This window comes from Hippopotamus amphibius, chromosome 8, assembly GCF_030028045.1.
Source record: "Hippopotamus amphibius kiboko isolate mHipAmp2 chromosome 8, mHipAmp2.hap2, whole genome shotgun sequence".
Classification (NCBI taxonomy): domain Eukaryota; kingdom Metazoa; phylum Chordata; class Mammalia; order Artiodactyla; family Hippopotamidae; genus Hippopotamus; species Hippopotamus amphibius.
The window spans coordinates 45586231-45609145 of NC_080193.1; the positions used below are offsets into that span (position 1 = coordinate 45586231).

The 22915-nt window shown below is 45.1% G+C and overlaps 2 protein-coding genes across 4 annotated transcripts in view; one reads left to right on the top strand and one right to left on the bottom strand.

Moving 5' to 3' along the window:
- Positions 1 to 1753: 1753 nt before the first annotated feature.
- DBI (diazepam binding inhibitor, acyl-CoA binding protein) lies at positions 1754 to 6834 on the bottom strand. 2 transcript variants are annotated; one of them, XM_057747090.1, is made up of 4 exons: positions 6696 to 6834; positions 5521 to 5638; positions 3416 to 3478; positions 1754 to 2033 (listed from the first exon to the last, which is right to left on the bottom strand). In XM_057747090.1, exons 1-4 carry the CDS (start codon positions 6702 to 6704, stop codon positions 1960 to 1962), a joined length of 264 nt encoding a protein of 87 aa, XP_057603073.1. In that variant the 5' UTR covers positions 6705 to 6834; the 3' UTR covers positions 1754 to 1959. The 2 variants fall into 2 exon arrangements, with proteins under 2 accessions (XP_057603073.1, XP_057603074.1); XM_057747091.1 differs by lacking the exon at positions 6696 to 6834 and adding an exon at positions 6437 to 6652.
- Positions 6835 to 6903: 69 nt separating this feature from the next.
- Positions 6904 to 22915, top strand: part of C8H2orf76 (chromosome 8 C2orf76 homolog) — a 134682-nt gene continuing 118670 nt past the window's right edge. Inside the window, exon 1 of one of the 2 annotated variants that reach the window (XM_057746746.1) lies at positions 6904 to 6973. The gene's annotated coding sequence lies outside the window, so the exon portion shown is untranslated. The remainder of the gene's footprint in view (positions 6974 to 22915) is intronic. The other variant, XM_057746742.1, reaches the window with a different exon arrangement.

The following is a 22915-nucleotide window of genomic DNA, read 5'->3' on the forward strand; positions in this document are numbered from 1 at the left end:
AGGGACAAAAACTGGTTTGAAGGAGGGTGGGAGAGAAATTCCTGTTAAAGTGCTACACACTGGGGCACCTACTCTATGCCAGGAGCTTCTCATACCCCCTGGGTGGATGGGCTAGGCCTGACCCTGGAGCCAGATCTGTTTGGACAGGCACCATACCTTGAACTCACAGATTGTTTTTCCTTTGGTTTACTTCTGAAACAGCCAATAACTGAGCAAAGAGGATCCAAATATGGGTACAGGGGAGTGGCTATGGCTCCTTAATGCCTCCCTTGGGGCTCATAGATGCCCATGGGTTGGGTGGTCTTGGCGGGTTGGGTGGTCTTGGCAGCTTGGGTGGAGTGGAGGCAGGTGGGAGAGGACTGTGGGCTCCCTGCTTCATATACCCTCAGTCACAAGAGGGCCCAGAAACTGGTGCTGCACAAATGACGCTGCTACTCAGGATGTCACTTCACCTGGGATGCATGTCAGGGTTTTGGACCCCTTGACCCCACTTCCTTATTGGAGTGGCCTTCCCATCTACATCTGAGCTGCGGGGCTTAGTTTTCCATAGGCAGCCTGGGCTGGAACTGGGCGATTTGCTATTCTCAATAGTAACTGATACCGTCAGACTGACCGTCTGAATGCCTTTGACCATGTGGACTCCCCAGCAGCTCCCCATCACCTGTGGTCAAATTCTGTACTTTTTAACTTCGTTATCAACTTTCCACTGCCTAGCCCTGCACTGAAGGCATGCCGTACTCCAGCCACACCAAACCCTTGTCCTCCCTGCTTGCCCATTTCTCCCACCAGTGCTGCTCACACCTGTGAGGCCACCTTGGCTGGTACAGGTATCTGAACCAGGGAGATCTGCACTTGAACACTGGTTCTGAATTTCTTTACCAGCTGAGGGACCTTGGGCAAGTCACTGTAACACTCAGGTCTCACTTTCGAGTGAGGCTGAACTATGTCTAAAACCAGGGCACAGGCTTTGGAGGGGAGAACCAAGAGCTTCCAGCCTCACGGAGCCTCTCTTTAATTCCTTCCAGCCTTAGCATCCTCACCTACAAAACGGAAATATGACCACCTCCCTTGCAGGACTGTGGAAGCGACTGAAGGGGAACATGTGGCAAAGAGGGTCTGACAGCTGTTTCCTTTTCGTACTCCTTACTATTCAACCACCTGCATCCTCCAAAGTCAAGCTCCAGCCTTTCTTCTCTGGCACCTTAACCCGCTGCTCTTCTTAGGTCCTGACTGCCCTTCTCCCTGCCGAGCCCTTACTTCCTCCACTTGTTTTTTGCCCGCCCAGCTGCCTGTGGCCAAGCTTCCAAGGGGACTCTGGGAAAGCTCCCCACAGATGCATATTTAATCCTGACTGGGGCTTCCACCCTTGCTCGTTTGCTCTGCAACCATGACTGGTTGGACCGCAGACAAACCTCAAACACTCATCAACACTGCCTTCCTCAAAGCATGAGGCCAGCAGGGTTCCTGAGAGAGGGTTAGCAGTACCTGGAGACTGACGTCTCAGCCCACCTGATGGATGTGGCTGGAGTTGGGGGAAGGAGGTGGGAAAGGCCACTTCTATATTCCTTTTCCTCTGCACGAGAGGTGAGCACACGCCAGGTCTGAACATGTGGGAGAGGCTGCCCACCCTCCAGCAGAGCATAGAGGAGGGTGAGAAGGGTAAGCTCAAATACTTTCAGATGAAATCTTTAAAAAAAGTGAGGAAGAGACTGGAACAGAGTGCATTATTTCAAGAATCCAGGTTATCAAAGACTTAAAAGTAACAAATGTATTTTTAATTGATCTACGGATAAAAACTACTCAGTGAGGGTCAGTAACCATTTCAGCCCCTCTCTGTTAGCGTCATATCCTGGGCTATTTTGAGCAGCTGGGTTAACTAGTTATTTATTAACTTCATCCACAGTATTAGAAAAACAAGGCATTATATCCGTTTAGGTGAAATGTGTGGCTGGCAGTCCCTTATATTCCATATTTTTTCTTTAGTTCTTCTACTTTGTCGACATACGCTTTCATGGCATCTTCCTTGGAAGTCCCTGTAAGGCATCAACAAGATTATTGGTCAGATAGGCAGCAAGGTAGAAAGGTAACAGACTGTTTTTAGAGCCCCGGTTTAATGCTCTGAGGCTCAATTTCTCCACCTGTGAAGGGGGTGGGGGTTCTACTACCTACACCTCACAGACCTGGCCAAGATCTGAAGTCCTCGAGGAGCCTGGTCCACAGGGAATGCTCCATAAAGCACTGAGCCCATGCGGTGTGTGCAGCTGCCTGGGGCTTGGCACTGGCCTGCTGGCCATGGGAGTCCCCCTCTGCCATGTCAAGCCCAACATGGAGAGCTGCGGTGACTACTGGTCTTGCTGACTTTCACAACTGGCTTTGACCTATCACCTACTTCTCTGTTGGGCTCTTATCTCCCAGAGCTGTTAAGCTGCCAGGAAAAAAGCAAAGCCAGCCACCCTCTTCTCCCCAGAGATTAGCTATGAGAAAAGTTTAGACAACTCTGAGCACAAACAGCTGGCTCTCGGAGGGGAGTACAGAGGACACTGGAAATATCCCTGAGAGACAGCCATGCCCAGTGTCCTGGATTCTATGGTGAGGGAGAGATACTCACTGGGAATCAGAGTGTGTTCTGGAGCAATGGCATGTACTTGGGGCCTGAGAATGGTATGGAAGTGCCCAATGATGATGGACAGTCAGACAGGCATTCTTGTTCCAGTTACTTGCAAATCCTAGGAGTATATTTTGTGTGTTTTGGCCCCTTTTGAATTCAAGGGTTTTGCATTTGCAGGAAGACAGAGGGCTTATTCAGAAATGAGCTAGTTAGGACACAAAAGCTGGCAGACAACGTTAGTGCCGACTTTCGGGTCTTGCTGCCGCAGGTGGCACGTGATTAAGTCAGAGCTGGGATACTTGGCTGCTGCTGCTTAGAGTATAATAGCTCCATTCACTGAGGCTGTGATGTGCCAGCAGCTTGACATGCATTAGTTCATTCCTTTTTTTAGGTGCCTTTCTGGCTGGAAGGGAACTGGGGAGGGCTGCTTGGTCTAGGAGGTCACTGCCTGGCCTTGTGGGGAAGAGGAAGGTTTGGATAGGAAACCACTCCTTATGCTGAATACGTATAAAGGCCAAGTCAACTCTATCACCTCCCAGCCTGTTAGTGGCCTGGTCCCCAGCCCCTCCTCTCTCCAGATGATGCCATGACTCAGAGATGGTGTTTTGGAAGAGGCATAAATGATATTAGAAGAATAAGTACGTGGCCCAGTTTTTTTTTTTTTTTTTTCCATTCTGGCCCAGGTCAAACTGGTTCCCAACATGTGCCTCATCCACTGTGTTCTTTCTCCTCACCCCTTACACTCCTTAATGAAAAGTATTTCATTACTGGCCTTCCCAAATGAGGGAAACATATTAGAACAATTACCTTTCAGCTCATTCCAGGCATCCCACTTGGCCTTGCCTTTGAGGTCCAACATTCCAGGCCGTTCTTAAACAAGAGAGGGAAAGACATTAGACCTGCTGCAAGTTCTAATAGGGAACTTTATCAACTTTCTTGCTGTTGAAAGCTGTATTTTATTACATCGATTCCTTCTAGGCTCTGCTATGGAGTTAAATGGGTCTCGTATGGTGGGTTCTGCCTTCAGAAATCCACATGTACAGAAATCCAAATTTAAAATCTAGAGAAAATAGAAGGAAAACTGTTCCCGTTACTAGAGAATCCTTGTCTTATAAGTTAAATAACGCCAAAATTTCTTTTAAAAGCCATACTTTAATTTTTTTTTTTTTTTTAAAACAAGGACTACAATCCATTCATCTGGTTTAAAATTCAAACACCACAAGGGGAATACTATAAAGTTTCCTTCCACTCTTCCCACCCAATTTCTCTCCTGCATTATCATCAGTTTTCTGGGTGTCCTTTTCTGTGAACTGTCTGTTCATGTCCTTGCCCCACTTTGCTACCAAAGTTAGTCTATTTCTTGTTGATTTGTGGGAGCTTTATTCCTGAGGACGAGCTTCCTTTAAGTTATACCATGGTTTTACACATCTAGACCTGTTATCAGTTGCACTTGGGAAACACTCTTACCACTTCCCTGCTGACCTACTTCACGGCCACTCTGAGAAGAAAGCCAAGGGGAGCAATTGCAGTGCCCATAGCCTGGACCACTGTGTCTGAGAAACATCAAATTGCCTCCCAAGTGCTTGCCAGGAAGCATTCCCAAGGATACCTGAGTGAAACTGTACCTGCGGAATCATCATCAGAATCCTAGAGCTGCATATCCCAACAACCCTTTCATGATGATGGAAAAGTTTACATTTGCACTGTCCCACTCAGGGGCCACTTGCCACTTATGGCAGCTGGGCACCTGGAATGTGGTTTGTGTGACTGGGGACTGAACTGTTGATTTTATTTAATTTTAACTATTTTCAGTGTAAATTTAGATAGCTACATGTGGCTAGTGGCTACTGTATTGGGCAGTGCAGCCCTAGAGTGAGCTGATCAGGGAGTGATAGATTCCCAAGCCAGTCTACCTATACTTATGTGTAAACAGGGCAGAGGCCAGCCTCTGTGAAAATTGCATTTGTCAGAAAAGCATCTCAGCCACTCTGGTCACCCCCACTTCACCTCTCCTGCCTCCCTGGGAAGATGCAGAGTTTATAAACCCAGGGTAAAACCTTCACCACAAGACTCTTTTTAACTAAGCCCTCCCTGTGATCTCTGACTTGGCACTGCCCAGGATCCTTGAAGCCAGCCCACCAGCTCCACCTTCTACCCCAACTGCAACGGAATTAGGCGCTATGCTCACCCTCCTGAACAGGGGCGGGGGTGACCTCCTTCTATGCTACTATGGCCACCACTTCTGAGTCCCTGCATAGCCTGCATCGTGCCATTGCCATATACTCCTGAGTTTCAGGAACTCAGGGGCAGAATGAAAGCTGTCCAAGGCAGAAGACAGTATTACAGACTACGGTGGTCCAAACCAAGGCCTCAAAATCTGTACCAAGATTTTTTGATAGGGAACAAACAGTCATCTGGAACTATTGTCAGCAAAAACTCTTCTGACCTGCCCCACAAAGCCAGCTGCTTCTCTGCTCCTGCCATTTGGCTTGGCCCCATTGCCAAGTGCTCTGATTTTGATCCTGCCCATCTGGGGTGGAAGCAGTATGGTTCAACAAAACTACTACTGAGCTGAGAGCTTGGAGTAAGTTTCTTCCAAGCGGGGATCTTTGCTTCTTCCCAAAAAGATGGAAAATTCTGGAATAAATAAAGTTCTTCCCAAACTAGGATTTGAATTCTGCTATCTGAGCCACCAAGAAACCAAGAACAGTGCAAGGTCTGTGAATCCCAACCAGGAACATGACCTTTGGGGACCCTCTCCCAGCTTCAATCCCAGGAACCCCATGAACTGCCTTAAGAGTAGGGCAGTAGGGCTGTGGGTGGTTTTGAGTGAGGCTTCCAGAGACGAAAAGTTCCAGCACCAATCCAGGCTGCTTTGATGTTTGGGCCCTCCCACCCTCACCTCAGCATACCTGTATTTACATCACCCACAGTTGCTTGTTTGTAGTGGCTGTAGATGAAAAGCATCTCATTGTCTCCTGGCTTGGTCTTGAGGTGCTTAACCTCCTCAGCAGCTTTCTCAAACTCAGCCTACATTCGAGGGAGAGAAGACTCCTGAATAGAGCTCAGTAATGGGGGTGGAGGGGTTGGAAAGGCAGCACTCCTCTTGCAGTGCAGGTGAGGAAAAGCAGTCTTTCCTCAACTCAACAGGGCGGCTAGAAAGATTCAGCAAAACCAGGAGGGGAAGCACATCAGTAAACTCATTTGATGCACAGCTACGTATTGGGCTCTCTCACTACACTAGGTATCAGGGGCTGGAAACAGAGGTGAAGGAGACACGCTAAGACTGCCTGCAGCGGGCATACACTTCACAGAAAAAGCAGCGTGGCCAACTGCCTGGCCAGACCGGGGTCCCAGGATAGCCCTGACTTACGGATAGGGCTGGCAGTGCGTGACTGAAAGAGCTGAGAAAGGAACAGGGCATGAGCGCAGCGGTGTCAGCAGCCAGAGCCCGCGGGCCCCCTCCCCCTGAGGCCCGGGCATCCGGCGCCGGCTTCTGTCCCAGTGCCCGGACTGGAGAGAGGGGAGAGGAGCCAAAGGTCGCCCCCACACTGCTAGGTGCCGGAAAAGCGTCCACAGTCGAAGGAGGGAAAGACCTCTAGGTCACCCCTCCTCAGGCCGCAACCCTCCCCTTGCCTCACGCCGGACACTGGGCCCCTACCTTCCCTGACCTCCAAGCTCTCAAGCACGGCCTCCTTGCTTCTGCACTCTGCATGGCGCCCCTACTCCCGCCTTGTGCTTTCGGATGGGGCACTCGGTCCCTTTACTCTTTCAACCCATGTAACCCCACTACGTCCCATCTGTCTACCCAGGACCCTCGCCTCCAACCTCAATTCCTGCTTCATTGCGAAGTCCTCCCCATGGGCAACTTGCCAGCAGTTGCAGACTAAGTAGCGGCGTTAGGAGTCCAAAACCGGAAAGTTCCGCTTACAGGGCTCCGTCCAAAGAGTCTGGGTTGGGCATGGGTCCAGGAAGAACAGCAGAGCCCGGAAGGGAAAGACCTTGCGGGGTTGTGTCTGCGGGACGATCCCCGCACCAGCCTCCCGCCCCGCGGCACCTTCGCCGCTAGGCTGGGCACGCGTTATACCTGGGACATGCCGGCGGGGATGCAGCGATTCCAGGAAGCTCGCGGAGGTGGCGTGGAGCGGCAAACAGTAGCACACGGCTCAACTGGCAGGCGCCTTTAGAAGCGCAGCCGCAGGCCTCCCCAGCTGCGCTCAGGCGAGCGAGAGGCAGCCAATCAGAAGCCAACTCTACGCTCGGGGGCGTGCCCAGCCTCCGCGCGCGGCCCCTCCCGCCCGAACGCGGGGGCGATGTGCTCGCGCACGCGCAGCTGGGAGGAGCCGCGAGGGCCGCCGGGAGCAGGTGGGGATCGCGGAAGTAGGGTGCCCTCGGTAGCGAGGGCCTTTTGGTCGGAGTGGGGATGTGGTCCCGGACCATTGTGGGGGGTGACCCGCGAGGCAGAGGAGAGGGGCGGAAGCTGAAGAACGGATGTTTTTTAATTTGTTTCATTAAGTCTCGTGTCCGGCGTGAAAGGCCGGAAGTTGCGCCGCCGGACAAGTAACCTCTCAGGCTTGGGGAGGGCGAGGGGCCCCACCCCTCTCAGAGGGCTTGAAGAGCCCCCTGGGGGTGGTCCCCGGAGAACCGAGCGAGGGTGGGAAGCTGGACTGGTACCCGAAGCTGAGACCTCTTCCTCTGAAGGTTTGGCAAGTGCCGTGACTTGCCGGTGGCCGTGGTTTGCAGTCCTGTTTTGTTTGTGTGCAGTAATCCACCTGGTGCATTAAAGTCAGGGACAGGGTCGTATTTGTCTTGACTTAACAAACTTGGCCCGGACTAGGTGCTCAGCAAACATCTGTTAAGTAAACGACTCTTTCCTTCATTCATGAATGCTTACTGAATTGTCAGGTAACGGGCACCGTTCTAGACCTTGGGGATACAGCAGTGAATAAAATAGGTAAATCCCTGCATTCCTGGAACTTATACTGGGGATAGTAGTTAATAAAATCGGTTAAACAGAGTTTGCCAGGGGCATAGGGAGTTGGAAGTGTGCAGTTTTACATGGGGGGTGGGGGGGAGTGTTAAAGGAAGGCAGCATTTGAGAAAGCCTCTCAGGAGAGGAGGGAGCATTGCAGACAGAAAATTAGTGTAAATGTGTGAGCAGGGAGTGAGGGAAAGATAGGAGATGAGGCTGGAGAGTTAAGGAGGTGACAGGCTGGGTAGATGATACAGAATTTGGCTTTTATTCTGAGTGAAATGGGAAGTTACAGGCTTTTGAGCACAGGATGAAGACACTGAGGGGAGGCAGCTTTGCAAGGTTGTTACAGAGGCTGATGTTCTCCACGGGAGAAAGGAGCGGCACAGGTTGGATGGAGAGTTTGAGGGTGATGCCTAAGAGACCAAAGGGAGAATTTTCTGGCACTGGTTACACAGGAGCTGCGTGAAAGGAGGGAATTGATGGAAAATCATTTTCTGGAGGTCAAAAAGACCATACCTCTCCAAATCCTGATTTGTAACAAGAGTGGGCTACAAATCCACCCCCCTCACCCCCCCCCCCCATTAATTTATAGCTGTAGGTGTTTAGACTAAAGAAAGGCCAGGTAGAAGCTTTCAGATGTAACTTCCTAACTTAATAGAGATCAGGCTTTATAAAAAGGGAAGAAGTGGGGATGCAGTAGCAGGGAACACATCTAGAGTCTTCAGTCTATGAATAACTTTGTTTGAGAAAGCAAAGCCAAACAAACAAAGGTTTTGGAATTAACTTTGGGGAAATTACGTTTAAATTGTAAGAGTTGTGTCTTCCAAAATGACAATTCAGAACTGTTTTTTTGCTCTTAGCCCAGATGAAGCGTGGATTCACTTTTGCTCCATTATTTGGTGCTTACAGCTTCCTTGATGGAAATTCAGATTATTCCCTGTGTGGGTCAGATTTGCAGTCAAATATATCTTCCAGTCAGTAGGTTTTAACACGAGGCTGTTGTGTTGGGCACATTTGAAAAGATGAGATGCCTCTGATAATGTGATTTTCTTTATATCCCTCCAAGGTTAGCTGGTGTGATTGAGTTTTGAGTGGAATTAAACATTGCAGAAAGCAAGGCTAGTATTTTAAATTAACTTGGTAGTCTCCAGTTTAAGTGGGGTTGATTTGTTGGTTGCTTTTTGGGGAATATACTCCACTTTCCTTAAAAGAAAACAACCTTCCACATGGTGATTTTGTGCTCAGGTTAGTCTTCAAAAGTTGCATAAGGCAACTAAATTATGGAACTAGGAGGGACTGTGGATCCCAGGGAGCAGGGTGCTATGTGATCTTGACAAGGAGAAGAAAGAGTGTTTTTTCCTTGTTAGAGGGCCTACCCTAGGCCAAGTTTCAAAGTAGCTGAAGGCATGCTTTTCATCTTAACTGCTTCCTTCCCTCACTTCTCAGTGACCTATTTTTCCTTAACCTCCACCTGTGGAAATGCTGCCATATGCCCTGCATTACCACCTCTAGTCTAGGGAATTGGAATGCCGTTCAGCTTTTAACATAAAGAGAGGGTAACAAGTCAGCAGCTGGGATTTAATTTTTAAAAGTAAATTTTAGAGTATATTTGGGGTTAATAAATTATATGAATTTTTTTATTCTACAGTTTGACAGTACTGGAAAGGACATTGCTCTTCATCTCCCAAGAAGGGACAAGTTCATTAGCTCTGTGTATATCCTTGTTAGCAACTATCACAGTTTGTAATTATTAATTTATTTTTTGTAATTATTTACAATTGTTTTTATTTAATTGACTCTTCTGTCGGAGCACCCTTCCCTACATAAGCCAGGGAGGATAGGGATCACTGTGTATCAGTCAGTGCTCTGTCTCCAAGTGCCTGGCACTTGTAAGGCACTTAAATGGTGGGTGAATGAACAGAGTGCTTTTCTCCCTATGAAGCATATTCCTTCTGATTAGCCATAAACCAGCTAAGTTTATTAGAACTGAATGTGAAACTGTGGGCTAAAGTAGATGAACGTTGGTGCAAGGACCATGTAATCTCTGTTCCACCTGCAGCCTTGGAAACAGAACACCTGAAATGTTAAGGGAAGACGGGAACCTGATGAGCCTACTCGTCAGCCTGATTGACCGTCCGAGTTAGTGGAGAGGCCGTTGTCATTATTGCAGCTTGCCCTCACATCCTTGGGTTGCCAGTTTTGACTATTCATAGACTTCACTTGCTGGGTCTCAGTGTAAAGCCAGTCTGGCAAGTTATATTAACAGGTAAAAGCACTTCTTGCCCAGTGCATGTGAATAATAGTTTAATATTATGTTTCTTGGTATAAACTAAACCTCTAATTTCTAAGAGTAACCTAATCATTAAAACGTGAAAGTCGTTAAAAAGCTTTACAGTAAAGCTTACTGGAAGGCAAGGGTTAGAGTGTTCACGAATGATGAATTATATTCATTTGGTATTTGTTTTCCAGTTTCTTGGAATGTGACTCCTGAGGCATGGCTTCAGCAAAGCTGAAAAGAGAACAGTGTGTTTTAAAGGGAAGGAGGTGTTACTGAACCCAACCCGGGTCCACTCAACCTGATGGGCAGCAAAGCCAGTCTGCTAACACGGGGTTGTGGTGAAGGAACGTACAGCAGGGCACCAAGCAAGGGAGTGACAGACAAGCCTCATATCCACTCCAACTTGGTCTTTGAGTTAGGGCTTTTTTTTTAAGGGGAGGAACAAAGAGGCTGGGATTAATCATTGTGACATTTCTTAATTGCAGTTTCTTAATTGTAGGATGTCTCTGGTTTACCAGTCTCTGGCCAGGTGGTCCATGGCTTGGGGGTCTGTTAGCTCATCTGTTAGCCCTGGAGAAACAACCTGAGTTTGTACGTTAATGATGATATCTGCAGTAGCAATTTTAGTACATTAAAGATGTTTTATGGACAACAGCAGTTGTAGTCATCTGACTCTGGTTGATTAGTGCTCAGCACAGGATTGCAGTCAGAGGGCTCAAGAAAGGGAATAAAATTTTGGATAAAGAGATTAATCATAAACTTGGTGAGGGAATTCAGTTTTAGGGGGACTTGGGTTCAGAGGCACTTGGGAAATACTTCTGGGATAGGAGTGGGGAGAGCTGGGCAGAGTTGGGGGCCTTTGTTTTGTGAAGGCTGGGGGAGGTGACAGCTGAGGGGGTGGGGTAAAAATGTACCATAGTTTTCCTTTTTTCCTTTCTTTTTTCCTTTCCTTTCCTTTCCTTTTCTTTCGTTTCCTTTCCTTTTCTTTTTTCTCCTTCCTTCCTTCCTTCCTCTGTCTTTCTGTCTTTCTCTTTTTTCCTTTTCTCCTCTTTTGTCTGTTTTCCTTTTCTGATGACATAACTGGTGAGAGGAGGCCTGGCAGCTGGAGATCTTAACCAGCCCTTCCCCTTTGCCATTCTTTTCTTCCTTTGGGTGTTCATATTCAGAGAAGTTCCAGCAGGTTGGGTGAGAGAGGAATGGGGTGTGTGTGTGTTTGTGAGTGACAGAGAGAGAGAGAGACAGACAGACAGACCGACATGCATATATGATTCTCACCTTTCCCCGCTGTCCTGTTTTTGCCCAGCCAACATTGCTGGGGTGAAGGGTGGGGTGGGGTTTGGTTTGAGCTTAGTTGAGACATGGTGACCGGGGCTTGGGTGGGGGTCAGGGTGTTCCTGGCAGAAAATGTCCTACACTGGCTGGAAGTAAGAAAGGGAAGACTTTCTTTAGAGTTACTTATATGTAAGTTAGTCATGAACTGGTCAGGTGCTACCTGTATTCTGTTTAGAAATACTTATGACTGTGGGCAGGAATAATGAAGTGTTTTATGAATATATCTTGAGCTCAATACTGTAGTTCTTGTTCAACTTCATTAGAAGTATAAACTCTCTTCTAGATCTACATTGTCTTCCTCATCTTTGCTTATTTCCCTAGCTCCTAGTTGCACATGACAAGCAGTTGGTAAATGCTTTGAAACTAGGTTGTTGAGATGAATTTTCTAGTGAGCTCTTCGTTGCCTGTCATTAAAATCTAATGACATCTATTTAGCTGATAATTCCTTTGGAGATAATGCCATTTAAAAAACTTTATTCTGAGATAATGCCATTAAGAAAACCTAATTTTTATTTAGAGATAATCGTAAATTTATGTGCCCCCTACCCCCCAGCATGTGGGATCTTAGTTCCCCGACCAGGGATTGAACCCCTGCCCCTGCAATGGAAGCTCGGAGTTTTAACCACTGGACCACCAGGGAAGTCCCTATGTGCTCTTACTGTTAAATAACACAGCGATCCTTTGTACTCTTTACCCATTTTATCCCGGTGGTAACAGCTTGCACAGGTATGGTACGCACCACAGACAGTGCATTGACATTGGTATGTTTAAGATACAGAACATTTCCATCATCATCCTTATGTTGCCCTGTGATAGCCACAGCCACTTCCCTCCTGTTCCTACCCCTCCTCTGCTCCTGGCAACCAGGAATTTGTTCTGTTTCTATAATTTTGTCATTTAGAGAATGTTCTGTAAGTGAAGTCATGTAGTTTGTAACCTTTGGGATTGGCTTTTTTAATCAGCATGATTCTCTAATTATTCACCTACATTGTTGTGTGTACCAATAGTTCCATCTTATTGCTGAGTGTATTCCATCATATGCATGAACCAGTTCGTTTAACCATTCACCTGTTGAAGGACATCTGTACTGTTTCCACTTTTTGACTATCACCAGTGAAGCTGCAGCTAGTACAAAATCTGTACTCATGTACAGATTATTCTGTGAACATGTTTTCATTTTTCTGGAATATATGCCCAGGAGTGCAGCTCTGGACCGTATGACCATTCCATGTTTGGTTTTGTAAGAAATTGCCATTGTGGCTGTACCCTTTTTTTTTTTAATTTTTCAAATCTCAACTGTTTTTATTTTCTTTTAAAGTAAGCAGTGGTATTGTGCCCTTTTATTATATATTCCTACCAGCAGTGAATGAGAGATCCAGTTTCTCCACATCCTTGCCAGCATTTGGTGTTATCACTATTTTTTATTTTAGACATTCTGATAGATGTGTAGTGGTATCTCATTGTGGTTTAGATTTGCATTCCCTAATGACCAGTGATGTTGAACATCTTTTCATGTGTTTGTGTCATCTGTATATCTCTTATGTGAAACTTCTTTGTGTCTTTTGCACGTATTTAAATTGGAGTTTTTTAATGTTGAATATATTCCTGATACTATTCCTTTGTTGAATATGTGGTTTGCAAATATTTTCTTACAGTTTTTAGTTTGTTTTTTTCATCCTCTTAACAGAGTCTTTCACAAAGCATAAGTTGAAATCCAGTTTTTCCAATTTTTTCTTTTATGGATTATACTTTTGGTTTCGAGTCTAATAAATCTTTGCCTAGCCCTAGATCCTGAAGATTTCCTCCTATTTTTTGTAAAAGTTTTATAGTTTTGCATTTTAAGGTTAACATAATCAGTTTTGAATTAATTTGTGTATAAGGTGTAAGATTTAGGTTGAGGTTCTTCCCCCCTCCCCTGTCCCCTTGGATGTCTAATTGCTCCAGCACCATTTGTTGAAAAGATATCTTTCCTCTATTGAACTGCTTGTGCACCTTTGTCAGTAATCTGTTGCACACATTTATGTGGTCTTTTCTGGGTTCTGTCTTCTGTTAATCTATGCATCTATTCCTCCACCAATACTACATAAGTCCTGATTATTGTAGCTGTATAATAAGTTTTGAAATTGGGTAAACTGATTCTTCCTACTTTATTCTTCTTTTCAAAATTGTTTTAGCTATTCTCCTTCCTTTCCCATTCCATATAAATTTTAGAATAATCTTGTCTATGTCTACAAAAAAAAGTCTTGCTGTGATTTTGAAAAAAAATTGTGTTAAACTTGAATATCATTTTGGGGAGACTTGATATTTTTACCATGTCAAGTCTTCCAGTCTATGAACACAGCATGTTTATCCATTTATTTTGATCTTTGATTTCTTTCACCATCAGTTTGTAGTTTTCAGCATATAAATCCTGTGCATGTTTTGGTAGACTGAAACATTTAATTGTTTTTGAGTGATTGCAAATGGTATTGTACTTTTAATTGGTCCATGTGTTCATTACTAGTATATAGAAATACAGTTTTTTTTTTTTTTGTATGTTTATCTTGTATCCTGTGACTTTGCTGAATTCACTTATTCTAGAAACGGTGTTTGTTTGTTTGTTTTGTAGATTCCTGTTCCTTGGCATTTTCTGTGTAGATTCATTTGCAAATAGGGACAGTTTGATTTCTGATATATTGGCCTTTTATTTCCTTTTCTTGCCTTATTGCACTGTCTAGAACTTCCAGCACTATGTTGAATAAGAGTGTTGAGAGTGGATATCCTTGGCTTGTTACTGATCTTAGAGGAAAAGGCATTTAGTCTTTTTAGTGTAATGTTAGCTGTAGGTTTTTTGGTAGGTGCCCTTTTTCAAGTTAAGGAAGTTCCCCTCTCTTTCTGAGAGTTCTCATCATGAATGGATGTTGAAATTTGTCAGATACTTTTCTGCATCAATTGGTATGATTTTGTGATTTTTTTTTTTCTTTAGCTTGTTAACTGTGGTAGATTACATTGCTTGCTTTTCTAATATTGAACTACACTTGCTTTCCTGGAGGAAACCCCACTTAATCATGGTGTATAATTCTCTGTGTATACTGTTGAATTCTATTTGCTAATATTTTAAGGATGTTTATGTCTACGTTCATAAGGGGTGTTGGTCTGTGGTTTTCTTTTTTATAATGTCTTTGTCTGGTTTGTTATCCTGGAACTATTAGCTTCATAAAATGAATTAGGAAATGCTCCCTCCTCTTCTGTTTTCTAGAAGAGATTGTGTAGAATTGATGTTAATTCTTTAAGTGTTTTGTAGAATTCTCCAGTGAAACCTTCTGGGCCTGGAGATTTCTTTTTTGAGAATTTCAAAATTATGAATTCAGTTTCCTTAATAGTTCCCATTCAGATTATCTATTCCATATTGGATTAACGATGGTAGTTTGTGTTTTTTAAGAAATTGGTCCATGTTATCTAAGTTGTGAAAGGTGCATATATAGATTTGTTCATACTATTCCCTTATTACACTCATGGTGTGTCCAGTCTTTGATGATATTGTCATTTACAATATCATTGTTTTGATATTGGTTATTTACGTCTTTTTTCTGAGGTTGGTCATTTCCATCTTCTCTTGTACAAGATTTGTCAATTTTTTTGATCTTTCCAAGAACTAGCTCTTTTTTCATTGACTTCCTCTTGATTGTCTTTCTGTTTTCAACTTTATTGATTTCTGCTTTTTATTATTTTTTTCCTTCTGCCTACTTTGGGTTTTTTGCTTTTTTTTCCTTAGGTTCTTGAGGTGAGAGCTTCCTGACCCTCCACTGGGTCCCCTCTGACACTACCTGCTTTGTTAAATAAACATTTATTAAGTGGAGCACAGATTGCTGGATGGTGAGCTGTGGCCAACAGATAACCACAGAGAAATTGAAATAGAGAAGTTTATTACTCCCAGGTCCTAGAGGGAGTACGTGGCACTCCTCGAGGGGCCACATGGGGAGGTCAAGACTGAGTGCAGAGAGAGAGAGAGAGTGCAGTAGGACCTGGAGCACCTGGCTTTATTAGGGTCTGTGGGTGGAGTGCTTTGGGGTTCCTGGGCTAAGACCAGATTGGTCAATTCAGACAGAAAGTGCCGGATTCTAGTAAGCTCCATGGGGGTTTTATCTAAGGGGTGTGTAAGGGGTAGGCCCTGGGAGGCAGGGGAAACTGGTAATCACAAGGGCTGTTGGGGAAGTCATATCAGGAGCTTATATTTGCTTGTGATTCTGAAGGCTGCTATCTAGGGCATGTGCTTGCACGAGGGGGCAGTTTCGGTTTAAAGTCCCTATGGGCCACAAAGCCAAGCAGAATGGATGCCAAGCAAAATGGATGCAGAGGCAGCAATACCATGCAGTAGCTTAGCTAACCTCTCCACAGCATCCCAGCATGGAAGGGGAGGGACCTTTCATTACTGTGGAGGTGGAAGTCCAAGCTCTCAGGTGGTCTCCACTGACTCCAGGATGCAGGGGAGTCAAGCTCATTCTTGTCCAGCTCCCCACTCAGCCTTCTCTAATATGACCCTGGCAGGGGATTGGGGTTCCTCCTTAAAGCCTGGGAAGGGTAGAAGTCTAGGCTCTTGCTCTGCCTTTGCTAGTGGGGGTGGGGCTGCAGTTTTTTATGTGATTTCTGGCTGAATTAGAGATCTTGTTTTTCTGGAAGTTTTCTGTCTTGGCTAGGCTGTCCGTTTCCTGGTCCTTTAGGTAGAGAGACCAGGCTTTGTGCAAGCTTTTTTTCCTTACACCTGTTCGTGTTTCTGGGTTGCTGACTTCTTCAGCTTTGAGATATGTGAAAACCCAGGGACCTTTGCACCATGTCATTGCTCAGGTCTATAGGTCCCTAGCCAGTCTGCCGCCCTCCCTCCACTTTTTTAATCCTCTTATGTTTGTTTTATAGATAATGTCAAGGATTTTTAGTTGTACCTTATCAGGAAGTATAGGGAAAAGTACATCTACTCCATCTTGCCAGAAGCAGAAGTGTAGAACAGTACCACTTAAAATTCATTGTTATTATTTTCTCTCTGAATTACACTAGATTCTGAATTCGTAAGCTAAGTCGTGGCTATTAAAATTGAATAAAGACTCATTGTTCTCCACTCTTTTCAGAAGAGCATTAGTTCTGTTTTGGCTATTTGGAAGCTGTTTCATGTGGTTGAAGCTTACAACCTACCACATTCAATAGCAGAATGTTTTTCTTCTTAAGAAGCCAAGTGGTAAGGGAATGTAGCCAATATTTTATAATAACTGTAAATGGAGTATAACGTTTAAAAAATGTTGTACATCTGTAACTTATATAATATTGTATAGCAACTATACTTCAATGAAAAAAAAAAGTCGAGTGGTCAGATACTTATAAGTTTGCCATTAAAGGTGAGTTTCAGTAATGCCAAATCCAACTTTAGCTAGTGCTTAGAATAATGTACATTTTTACATATTACCTTAGAAACAGTTTATTTTAAAAAGCATCCTTCCTGGGATGGGTGATACAAAAATTAAGTTTTGAGTTTATCTTAACAGTATTTTCTGATTATGTGTAAAAGTACCGGGAATATTGCTGCAGTGAAACTGGCTGTTCTCTAATAGAGTCTGCCAAATGCATTATTTGTGTGATACAATAGGTAGCTCTTGATGGACATCACAAGATGTATGTTCTAGTCTTGGCTCTGCTACTGCATTAGCAGCTTTATTCTGACTCATACATCCTTTATTTCCTCATCTGTAAAATGGAGACAATTGCACCTGCTTTGCTGATAGGTAATTGAGGATTATTAGTGATGTTTCTAAAGCATTTAGCACAATGTTTGACACATGCTGAGTAGCTATTATTACCATCATTAATGCAGTTTATTAAAGCAGAACCCTTGAAGCAAATTCATAACAAAATTAGAGCTCAAATAATTTCCTCCAATCCTCATTGTAAGGTCATAGAGTTGAAACTGAGAAGTCTGTGTCTTTTCTTTCTTGACTCCAGTACAATTTTTCAGGAACTGTTTGCAGTACCATTTAATATGGATTGATGTAATAATAGTTACATGTTTTTGGGGGTTTTTTTTTTGGCCTGGGTGTGTGTGTGTGTGTAGGCTTCCCCACATAAACAAGCAATTCTTGGATGCTAGCATGGTTTCCAGAAATTCAACTCAGTTCTGACACTGTCTGCCCAGAGATAGAATCAGATTCCACAGCCAAAGGGCTCAGTCCCACAAGACCGCCTTACATTTCAGAGGCCAGTCACAAGTTGTTACCTGTGCTTTTGACCAGCTACTGATTGCAGGTTCTAATGACCCCTCCAATTTAGGATGCCAATTGCAAGTCCAGGTTGTAACCTGTACTTTGATCAACTGGCTGTAAATCAGAGGTTCCCGCAACTGCCTCTTGGGATTCAATTAGTTTGTTGGAAGGGCTCACAGAACTCAGGAAAACCTGTTTAGTCACTAGATTACCGACTTATTATAAAATGATAGTAAAGGATATGTCAACAGCCAGATGAGATGTATAGGTCGAGGTTCTGAACAAAGGGGCTTCTGTCCTCATGATGGTAGATGCGGCTTAGCATGGGGGCTTGTGGAAGTGTTCTGCTTCCCTAAGTTGGAAGCTCTCTGAAAAAGGTCTAAAAAGCTGTCCTTTTGGGTTTTTTATGGAAGTCATGATTGACTAAATCACTGGCCAATGGTGATTGACTCAACTTCCAGCGGGGGGTGGGACTGAAAGTTGGTTCTCTGACAGCCAGCTCCCACCTTTGGGTGGGATCCCAAAAGTCACCTTCCCTGAGGACGAGAGACCAAATATCATCCCGTTGTTCAAGAAACTCCAGGAGTTTTGGGAGCTGTGAGCCAGGAACTCTGGATGAAGACCAAATATATGTTTTTGCTATAAATCACAATAATGCAGTGGTAGTGAGGCTTCACTGTAACTGTAGTTCATATTTTAATCATTAGGTTACTTTCAAAAATGAAAGTTTTAGTTTAAGCAAACATAATGTTAAAACTGTCACTCATGCCCCTTTACCACCACCTCCCTCTGTAAGAACACCTTTCACCCCTAGATATGTCTTTGCAATTAGGCATTTGTATTAGTCTCTTGGGATTGCTGTAACAAAGTATCACAAATTGGGTGGCTTAATACAACATATTTATTGCCCCACAGTTCTGGAGGCTGGAAGTGCAAAATCAGTAAGCAGGGTTGATTCCTCTGAGGACTGTGAGGGAGAATCTGTTCCCTGCCTCTCTCAGCTTCTGGTAGCCCCAGGCATTCCTTGGCTTGTAGATGCGTCACTTCAGTTCTCCATCTTCACATGGTGTTTTCCTTGTGTGTCTGTCTTCACAAGGCCCTCTTTTCTTTTATAAGGATGCTGGTCGTATTGGATATGAGGCCAGCCTACTCCTGTATGACCTCACCTTAACGAGTTACATCTTCAACAGCTGCATTTACAAATAAGGTCACATTCTGAAGTCCTGGGTGGGAGTTAGGACTTCAGCATATCTTTTCAGTGGGACACACTACAACCCACAACAGCATTCAGCTAAAAATCAGAAGTAAGAGAATTAGTATTAAAAACATAGCACTTTTCCTCATGCATTATTGCCTCACAGTGGGAGAAAACTGAGAGCAAAGGAGAAATAAGTGGGGCTGAGTCCGTCAGGAAAGGTCGTTTTGACGAGGTGACGTTTACACTGAGAACACAGAAGGATAGGGAGGATCCAGTTTCAGAAAAAGCAAGAATGTTTGAAGCTAAGGAACAACTCGTGTAAAGGCCAGAAAGAGCTCAATGTATTGGAAGAACTGAAAGAGAGCCAGTGTCACTGTTGGGTGGTGGCCCAGGGGGAGATGGTGTCTGGGGCCAAATCATGCAGGGACTTGCCACAATGATGAGTTCACTTCTTTACTTTAGGGGCTCGGGGGAGCCTTTGAAGAATTTTAAGCAGGGAAGACATACTCAGATTTACATATTTAGAATATCACTCCCGCTGCTCTATGCCACATGGATCGAGGGGACCAGACTGGTAGTGGGAAGACCAATTGGGAAGCTTTTCCATAGTTCCACTAGAGACAGTGACAGTGGAGGCTTGGACTAGTGTAACAGTAATGGAGATGGAGAGAAATGGGGAAATTCAAGGTACATTTTGGGGAAAGAGCTGAGAAGATTTGCAGATGGGTTAACTAGAGAGTAGGGAAAGGAGGAATCCGTTGCTGATGGCTTGAGTAACTCAGTGGATGATTGTATAATTGACTGAGGTGGGGAAATCAGGGTTGAGGGTAGGGCTCAGATTTAGACTGCCGAGTTCAGTTTGGGATATGTTAAACGTTAAATGCCTGGTGATATCTCAGTAGAGAAGTTAAGTAGCCAACCTGGTTTCAAACTCAGGGCTAGAAATGTATTTGAGAGAGTTGTCAGAGGAGCGCTAACATTTTAAGTTCTCAAAGAAGAGAGGAGCCTGGAAAAGATCTACAAAAGAAGCAGTGCAGTAAGAGACAGCTGGAGAGAGTGGTGTCACAGAGGCAAAGAAGGATGAGCAAGTTCTTCAACCGTCTCGAGTGCTTCTGAGAAGTTGAGTGTGATCTCCTTTCACTGACATCAAAGTGATATGAAGATAAGGACAGAGACATGTTCAGTGGATCTGACCTTGTGCTGTTTTAACTGAGGGGTGAGTGCAAAGTCTCACCTGGAATGGATTGAAGAGAGAATGGAAGGTGGGGAATTGGATCAGGCGTGTGTAGGCAAATTATTTTGGAGAGTAAACATACCAGCCCTCTGCTGGGGGCAGACACTGTCTTCCAGGGTCTGCTGGGAAAAGATAGCCCAGGACAAAGGCCACTAGTGCCTCTGCTCATAAGATATGCAGAAACTTAGAGACTCATGGAAAATTGTCTTCCCCTAAGAGCCACTCCTCACCTCTGCACCATATTCTGGTGAATTTTCCCATGGGTGTGCCACTCTCTCAGCCACTCTGGTGAATCTGACTGACATGGGCTGGGACTAAATCAATTCTGTTCGTCCCAGACAGCATTTAATTAGAGCTACTCTCAGTGAGACTCCTAGCAGCAGGACTAGGCCAACGTGCAACGTTGACCTGAGCCATGCCCCCAGGGTCCTGAACAAATCCCAGAAACAAGCCAGGGGCCTTTCTCATTAGATTTCTTTATTGACCTTCCCACTTGGTCTAAGGTGTCAATCCAGGTGTAGCAGCTTGTACTGGCCTTGGCACAGACTCGACCCTGGGCAAAAGGCAGAAGTCTAGAGTCTGCCATCCATAATGACACTGGCCAGTAAGTTGACCTCTGCTGACCTGCAGAGTGAGGTGGTGTTACTTATCACTTTAGTTAAAGCTGGGGACAGATTTCATACCACCTTTTCAAACTGGATGACTCATTGTGGGGAAACTGCCCATAGGATGCACTTAACCCTCCTGGAAGCTTTCCTGAGTAACCGAGGGCTGTTTTGGAACAATTGCCACCATTGATCTAGTCATTGGTCATCTGAGAGCTTAGTCATGGTGTTTTCTGAAACACCAGTAGGACTAAGATGCAAATAACAGTATTTTGGGGAGAGAGGCAGGTTAATACTGGTGCCCACACACACACACACAAAGACACAAAATCGCAGGCCTGGAGGTGCATGTGGTGTTTCTGGAAAGAAATTTCTTTACAGTTTACAACTGGGACCCACGTGGTTTGGAGCACACAGGTTGTCAGGGCCTCCAGTGTGACCCTTGGTCTGCTAGTAGGCATTTGGGTGTTCACTTGGGTTCACATTATTGCATTTAGACCTTGTTTTTGGAGGGCCTGCCTAAGGGCAGGCAGTCAATCTGTCTTGTTTGTCTAGGCTGCCAGCTAAATGTCATTAGTTTATAACATGGCATGCTGAGCAGTGGCTGTGGGAATGGGGTGGAGAAGACATCTGGAGGTATTGAGAGGTACAGGAGCTGGTACAGATGTTCTGATACACTTGTTGGTAATGGTGATCCTATTGCAGTCAGAGCCATCTGTCAGGGGTGGCAATTTGAGGAGTCAGTTAAATTTAAGGTGCTTGTACCAGTTTATGGGAACCTCGTCAGGGTGTTTTGCTTCATGAGAACTGCTCCGGGGCAGTTCTGAAAGACAGAAGATCATTAACGAGTGATCCTTCCCACCCCTATCTCCTGGGGTACAGGTTGTTCTCTCCCTAGATGGTGAGGTCATTTCCCTCCCTCCACCTCCACAAAAATGCGTGTGTCCCATGCCAGAAGCCGTAACTTCACCTTTGTTCTAATCGACTCCTTTTCCCTGAAGGGAGTTTTTATAAAACTTACAGAGGTGCGTTATGCCACCCCCCGCCCCCCGGCCCGAAGGGTTCTCCAGTGATGTGATGTGAGTCATTGTCAGTCCAGGAAGAGAATCCAGGAAGCTGAACCAGAGTTATGTTCACATCCCCTAAGCCCCCTTTTGACCACCTTGCCACATGGAGGATGTACCAGTCAGGCTGGCCGGGGGTTCCTGACGGGGAAAGAGAGAAGCATCATGCACAGCAATGGTCTGGGTGGAATTCCAGGATTTCACATTGGTCTCTATAACTGCCCCCCCCCCCCCCTTTGTCCTGATCATTTCCCAGGAGACAGACAGCAGAGAGAGGATGATCCTTTTCTGGGGAAATCTGTGTGCAGCGAACAAACTGCCATTCTAAGTCGTGTGTTCCAGGAGGAGATGAGGGAAGTAGAGTGAGAATTCTTTCTGAGCTGATTTTTTAGGAGGCAGTCTTAGTGCTTAACAGTACCAGGTGGCTGTGGATGTTAGGGAGGTTTGGGAGGTCTACTGGGTCGGGAAGAAAGAAATTTTCTTCTACTCTTCTGAGAATTGTTTCCACAGTTCACAGCCCTGAAGAGAAGTGTCTTTGATCTGCCACTCTGTGGTTTTCCAAGAGGTGCATCAAATAGCTAGGCCTTTGGCAACAGCTCAAGAGTAAGTAAAATATAAGATTCATCTACAGGAATATTGGCCAGAGCTATGGGAACTGCCTTCACTTCTGCCTTTGAGCAGAGTGAACATGTCTGTTTTCAGTTCTTCACAGCTGGAGCTGAGGCTGAACAGCCACAGTAGGCCAGTGGACACTGCTGGGTATGAGCTTAGCCAAACCATCCATGAACTAGGCCCAGGCATTTAGGGGAACCTTGGTGTGAACAGAGGGTCCTGTTGAGTCAGTAGGCGGTGAAATGGGGAAGAAAGTTTTCTCCAAAGGGAGAGCTGCCACTTTTCCAAATCAAACTGATATGCTCATAGGTCCTGACCTGTTAAGATGTTAAATATATCATTTCCATTTGACAAGGGAACCTGTTTGGTTCCTCCCATCTTATTAGTCATTGAGCTGGAGTTGACTCACTCCCGAATGGGAATATTAGGCTGAAGAATCAGAAGCTGTGTCAGGGAGGTGAGGAGCCCAAGACCAAAAGGGGTGGCTCTGGGTGGAGGCTGTCTTCTCTTTGCTAGAGGCTCCAGTTTGCAAAATCATCAGCCGTGGAGATTGGTACCTCAAAGGGGTCGTTGGGTTGTAGGACCCAAAGGTAGAGATGTACCATAGCTTGCTGGACCACTTTCAATGCAGCTGATCGGTTTGGGCGCCACTCAGGATGCTGCCTTGTAGGTTAAAAGACCAAGTAGAGTGTCCAAGTGAGGAGTGTATCAATCAGGGTTTAACTGGAGAAGGAGCAGAAGCAGTAGGGACAAAATACAGCGCGTGCGCACACACACCCACACAC